This window comes from Archocentrus centrarchus, chromosome 17 (genome assembly GCF_007364275.1).
Source record: "Archocentrus centrarchus isolate MPI-CPG fArcCen1 chromosome 17, fArcCen1, whole genome shotgun sequence".
Lineage (NCBI taxonomy): Eukaryota > Metazoa > Chordata > Actinopteri > Cichliformes > Cichlidae > Archocentrus > Archocentrus centrarchus.
This window is the reverse complement of record NC_044362.1, coordinates 14216671-14222933: the sequence shown is the minus strand read 5'-3', so window position 1 is coordinate 14222933 and position 6263 is coordinate 14216671. Positions and strand designations below refer to the sequence as shown.

The window sequence follows — 6263 nt, the reverse complement described above, 5'->3', positions numbered from 1 at the left end:
AAAAAACAAATGCTAAAAGCAATGAATATTAAATAAATAGCACTTGGGTAAAAATAAATAAATAAATAGACAAAACTAAAACTGAATAATTTTACAGTATACTGTATATCTCAAAAGAACGTAATTTATTTCATTTTATTTTTTTAACTTTCCCCTGTGGCTTTATTTGATGTTTAGTAGAGAGATGTAAAGCAGACTTAATGGTCATAATGTAATGGTAATAGTGGAAAATGTAGTTTAAGGGTAACTTCACTATAAAATGACAACAAAATGTTAGTAGTATGACTTTTAACTGACTACGAACCCCACAGTCCTTTGCGCGCTACGCTTTCCTCCTGGTAGTTGTAGTCAGCAAATCCGGTTCGTTTCCGTGTGTCTTGCCTTAGGTGGAGGAATCTGCTTTGCAAAGACAAACACGTGAAATTATTGATCAGGTAGGGCGAACAGATTATTTTGCTGGCTCCCACCTAGTGAACTAGTCGACCACAGATGAAATATGAGCTATTTTTTCATGGTCAGTCCTTCTTTTTCCCGTTAATCTAGAAGCTGCAGAAAGGGTGCGAAATCAGCGCTTACATGGCGATGCATTTCCTTTTGTTCGGCTAGCTTATGTGCAGAAATGCAGAAGCCAAGATCTCAGAAATGTTGCTCATTTAAAATGAGCAGTGGCTGGGGGGGACTGCCTGGCGTTAACCACCTAGGTGGTCTAATTTTAGACACGCCGTTGCTTGACATTTCCGACGACACTCCACAGGACGACGTTTATTCAGCTAGCCTCGGCGAAGTTACACATTTATTAGCCATATATAGTTAGCTGTGTAAATATGAAACCTGTAGTCATATTAGCATTGTGCTAGATTAGTTAGCGTTAGCGGCGGGCTTGTCGCAGTAATGTTGTTTACATCCGGTAACGCTTGTTAGCATGGCTGTGGTTGATTGAGCTGAGGGCTGCAAACCCGCTGGGTAACCTGAGTTTGCTGCTCTCTGCCAAAAAAAATATTCTAATAAAATTATCACATTTCAGCAGGTCCTGTTACGCTCATTAAATGACTTGTCTTGTTTCTCACAGGGTTGTGTGAATTTATGGAAACATGTCAAAGAAACGGGGCAGGTAGGCTCATTCAGCAAGTCAGATTTAACACCTTTGACCCTGCTATTACAGTGTAACACAGTACACACACACACAAACACACACTTCACTTTATACCTCCACTTTGAATGACACTGTAGTAACATATAGTCAGCTGGCCAGTCGGTCCTTAAACATAAGCTTAATTGTCTGCAGACTTGGAATAGATCAGTGGTGACCAGTTGTCTATAAGCAGTCCATTCAGACTCATTGCTCTTAGTACTTAGATGATCATTAGAGATGTTGTTATTTAGGCTTGTTTATCAATGCAGCAGGAGCTTTTTAATGATCAGCCGGAAGTACTGACTGGCATTTTGCAAGCTACAAATAATCTTGATAAGAAAACGTCTGGCCCAGTTGATTAAAAAAACATTATTGCTGTCATTTTATGGTACAGATTCAACAGTTACCCCTCTACACCATATTTTCACACAATATCTGTGAATTTAGAAGCTTTAAAGAAAGTCTTCATTAGTGTAAAAGACGACAGCCCATGGCAGATGTGTGTTTGATGATTGACTTTGAAGTGGAGGCAGCTATTCTCTGATGGCTTGTGAATATTAAATGAAAAATGTTTTACACCCCTTATTTCTTTGTGTAATATTTTGATAGTCCTCATTCTTTGGGTTTATTTAAAGACACCCTTAGTCAGTCATGAGGTAACCCAAAGAATATACTGTTGGATCAGCTCAAGTTCATTATACCCGCACAGATGTATAAATGCTAATGTGACGCTTGTTCTATTCGTGTTTACAGGAAGCGTAGCAGTGGAGAGCTGAGTGAAAGCTCGGCATCGACCCTGAGTCCGGACCCTGACAACCTGCTGGGCCGCAGGATTCAGCATACCTGGAGGGAGAAGGGCAACGTGACCAAATGGAAAGGGACGGTTCTGGAGCGCCTGGCTGTGAACAGCTCCCTCTACATGGTCAAATATGATGGCTTTGATTGTGTCTACGGAATCGAGCTCTTCAAAGACAGCCGGGTGTCCAATCTGCAGGTCCTGGCAGAGAAAGTTGGTGGGTGTCATGATGTCTCTATGGCTCTAATCATGAATATTTTGCTTGAATATAAAATGTGTTTTACAGTTTTTCAGTTATTGAAGTTCGGAGGGGCTTTGTCGTGTCTGCTGTGTGTTATGCTGCATGTCACTTTTTCATAGGATTTCCTGTTGAAGCCTGTGTTGGTGTTTATCTCAGTCACGTCTAAGGGATGAACTATGAAGCCATGAAGCCAAATTTGCCACAGCTAGGCTTCTGTGCATTAGCTGCCTCAATAAAACCTAAAATCCCAGTCAAAGATGATGTGCATCACGCTGGCGAAAGCAGTAAACAACTGAGTCTTTCTGCACACTTGCACAGAGGGTGTTGTTTGATGCATCATTTAATTCCTCTTCTGCTTCAGTCAGAGAAACAGGGCACGGAGAGATATGGACTGTATTAAAAATATAACAGCCACAGAGAAGAGAGGAATACTGGCAGAAAATCATTAATCGTTAATTCACAAATTCATTTATTTTCCCCACTCAGTGTACATTTACTGCCGCTGTTTGCTTCTAAGTCTGGCAGCTGCACGTCTGAGTCGTTAAACTTGATTAATTTAAACACGATAATTCGTGCAGTGTACCGCTAATGTAACAGCTTGCTGAGAATATGTATTGCTACTAGATCAGAAAACTATGTGTGACCCGCTCCGGCCAAGACTATTTGTTTAGTATTACATGGGATTTATAGCGCCACGTTTTTGTCCGTTTGTATAGGTGTTTGCCCAGTCAAATGAAGGATGACCTGGGCAGGTGTGCTTGCACGCAGCCTTCCAAAAAACCAACAGCACATAGCTCGACGTCTGTGCCGCTGTGCATAGGTAGAATGCTGACTGATTGAAAAGCCAGAACAGGAAAGGGAATGGTGTCGAATTTCACCGTGAAGAAAGAGAAGTGGGGAAAACATCAAAGGTTGAGAAACAGCATCGAAAGTACAGACAGTGGTGGCAGTGGGCACTTTTCATGGTTTTTAACATTCAGTTTCACTTCAGCTCTTTGTATGTTATAACTTAGCTCTTCTCTTTGGTGGCTGAACATATGCAAGAGTAGCCCACAGACTGGTTGTTTGTGGCACTGCCCTCTGGTGACATGAAATAGCCACAGCATGCAGATGACTACCTGCAAAGCTGTGCATAGGCTCTGTGTAGGAGCCATTATTTGCTGTAGTGATCTAGTCAGGTTAAAAAGAGAGCCACCTTTGTAATGTTGAAAACCCTGTCTTTAGGCTCTACATGCCTCGCTAATCTCCGATCATAGCACACCCTTAGGTGTGTTCACAATTGTTATTTATATTGTGTATATTTAATAAGAACACACCACTGCCGCTGGTGCCACACACACAAACCACACTCCCATCTTTTTGCTTGAGGAGTAAACTGTATTAAACACCTTATTAAATTTACTGCGTATAAAATCATTTGAATTTCTATGACTTGTTACTGTACATCAGGGATGTCTAATTTTACATTGTGGGCTGCATACTTTCTCTTTCTGTCAGTGTAAAGTTCAACTACACATTTAATCTCTCAGATATCTTGATATAAGAAAAAAAGAGAACATTTTAACAGTATATCTCAGTTTTTACACATGATAATAAGAAATGCTGCTGAAATTACTGAAAGAAATCTGTCAGCATGACTCTTTGGGTTTAAATTGTACGAAATAAATGTGTAAAATTACAGAAAAAGTTCTGGTAGCTCATTACTCAGACTGTCCTGTAATTATAAAACTGAAAGTTTTTGTTAATTCACATAAAGCTTCCTGTTGTTTTTACTGTGGACATTTAAAAAAAAACAAAAAAACCAAACAGAAAATTCTATAGTTGATAGTGAGAAAACAGAACTTTTTTTTTATTTAATTGTTGTTTATCTATTATATAATTACTTTGGTGTAGTATGACTGTCCATGGGGGAGGTCTTTATAAGCTGGAAAACCTATGAAAATACAGTTAAAAGTCCAAAATGTATGCCCTCCTTGTATTCCAAAGCTGTCCAGTGGGCCAGATTGGAGTCTTGTCTAGGCCAATTTTGGTCCCTGGACCTTATGTTTGACACTCCTGCTGTACATGATGACAACTTAAGTTGTCCTTTAGTAAGAAATAATTAAAATACTTTTGAATTATAGTCCAAAAAGTCTTAATTCTCATGACCTAATTTAAAGCTGATCATGCCAGAATGAAGCATTTTTGGAATTATAATATCATATAAAATATATTTTAATAATTAAATTTATTCTGTCGTCTCAAATCTGTAAAGTCTTTGAATTGATGGCCTCATCAAAGTGTCTTCTCCTTCCTCCAGTGAACAACAAGATCAAGGTGCCTCCTGGGGCTGAGGAGCTGGTGGGTCGGGCAGTGGAGCATCTGTTCGAGAAGGAGGACGGTGAGAAAAATGAGTGGCGAGGCATGGTGCTGTCCCGAGCCCCCATCATGACCCACTGGTATTACATCACCTACGAGAAGGACCCAGTGCTGTACATGTACCAGCTGTGGGACGACTACAAGGACGGGGACCTGCGTGTCCTGCCGGAGTCAGGTATGGTAATGTGAGCTTTGCTGTCAGTGTGCATAAAACTGTGAGTGTATTATATTTCAGATGCTCCTGGAAAAGTGGGAGGAAGAGAACAGGACAAATTTACATAGTCCGCATTGCAAAACACTCCAGCATCTCTGGCTCGTTCGTCTCCTCCTGAACATTTTGTGCAGAATTTCTGCTTAGTTAGGAGAGTATGATCTGCTGTCTTAGAGGAATTTATTCATGAATGGACTGTGGCAAGCACAGGTGGTGGGTTAAAAGTCATCTTCTAACTGCAGATAAGATAGCCTGTTGCACATGCATGTATTTTGGCTGAGTAGAGCATGGTGTCATGTGGTTGTTTTTTTTTTTTCCTGTTTGCCATCCAGAGAACAAACACCTGCTGCCAGCAGACAGGAAGCCAGGTGAGGAGCCAGAGAGCCTCGTGGGGAAGCAGGTAGAGTACGTCACAGATAATGGCCTGAAGAGGACGGGTTTGGTCATCTACCAGGTCCCAGCAAAGCCCACTGTATACTACATAAAGTATGACGATGATGTTCACATCCATGTCTACGATCTGGTGAAGACCACCTAGTACTGACTGTCTGGTTTCATCTTCAGCTGTTGGCTTAAGTTTTTCCACGACCTGTTAAAGTGTTAAAAGTTTCAGCCTTCCTCCAGGGGGAGGCAGTGTGCTGAAGAGGCCAATTTTTTTTTTTTTTCTTGTCCCACATGGGCTTACATCTTGTTTTTTGATTCTCAATTTTAAGTTGAACTTAAAAATGGCACTTAAGTCCTCTTCCATGTAAATAAAGCAGATCAGAGATCAGCTGTGTAGCCCAGCAGGCGAAATGGAGTTAGACATTTGTTTTGGTTGAATCACACGTGCTATATAGCGCATCTCCCAAACTCAAAGTTGATACTTTTTGTAAGCAACACATCAAACTAATCTTTTTTTTTTTTTTTTCATTTCACTTTTTTTATGCCTATGTTATTTATTTTAATCTGGAATATCTGGCTGTGCTGCTGGTAACAAAGGAAAAAAAAAAACAAAACAAAAAACCGTGTCTGCTGTGCTTCATGTGTATCACTGGGTAGGCCTCAGTTTGTTGATTATAGAAGTAATATTAATTTCACCAGTGTGCTGATTTCCCATCACAGTGAACTCAGATTTCAGTTGACGTGTATAAGCATTAATGAGACTGGTGTCTCACATGGATATAAAAACAGAATAATTGAAAAACTCATGTATAATATTTCTGTTCTGTTTGATTATGTAACCTGTAAGTTTTCTGCATTAAAGTATATCAGAAATACTGATGTTGATGTCAAGTTGTTTCAGACGGTGTTTGTGCTACGCACTATTTATGTAGTTCAAATTGGCGACCAACATTGTTGAGTATTTTGGACTGAAAGTCATCATATTATTTGCCAAAAATGAATGAATTCATGTTCATTGTAACCCTAAATATGTTTTGTTCTGTAAATAAAAAAGACATTTTTATGAACGTACAACAAAGCTTTTCTTCTCCTGGTACTTTTATTAATGGGCTTTTCTTGACTGCAAGTAATATTTGTATAA

The 6263-nt window shown here is 39.7% G+C and overlaps 1 protein-coding gene across 3 annotated transcripts; it reads left to right on the top strand.

Moving 5' to 3' along the window:
* The first annotated feature begins 322 nt into the window (after positions 1-322).
* On the top strand, positions 323-6200 carry LOC115795722 (spindlin-W-like). Of its 3 annotated transcripts, none has more exons than XM_030751762.1 (5): positions 323-434; positions 1070-1111; positions 1886-2145; positions 4469-4702; positions 5071-6200. In XM_030751762.1, exons 2-5 carry the CDS (start codon positions 1092-1094, stop codon positions 5274-5276), a joined length of 720 nt encoding a protein of 239 aa, XP_030607622.1. In that variant the 5' UTR covers positions 323-434; positions 1070-1091; the 3' UTR covers positions 5277-6200. The 3 variants fall into 3 exon arrangements, with proteins under 3 accessions (XP_030607622.1, XP_030607625.1, XP_030607623.1); XM_030751763.1 differs by lacking the exon at positions 323-434 and adding an exon at positions 447-514; XM_030751765.1 differs by lacking the exon at positions 1070-1111 and having other exon boundaries at positions 363-434.
* The last annotated feature ends 63 nt before the right edge of the window (positions 6201-6263 follow it).

Excerpts from the sequence above, each read along its gene's own strand:
- LOC115795722 (XM_030751762.1), top strand. The coding sequence starts at position 1,092 with ATGTCAAAGAAACGGGGCAG. Across the intron at positions 1,112-1,885 it reads ATGTCAAAGAAACGGGGCAG|GAAGCGTAGCAGTGGAGAGC; the intron begins GTAGGCTCATTC and ends TCGTGTTTACAG. Across the intron at positions 4,703-5,070 it reads GCGTGTCCTGCCGGAGTCAG|AGAACAAACACCTGCTGCCA; the intron begins GTATGGTAATGT and ends TTTGCCATCCAG.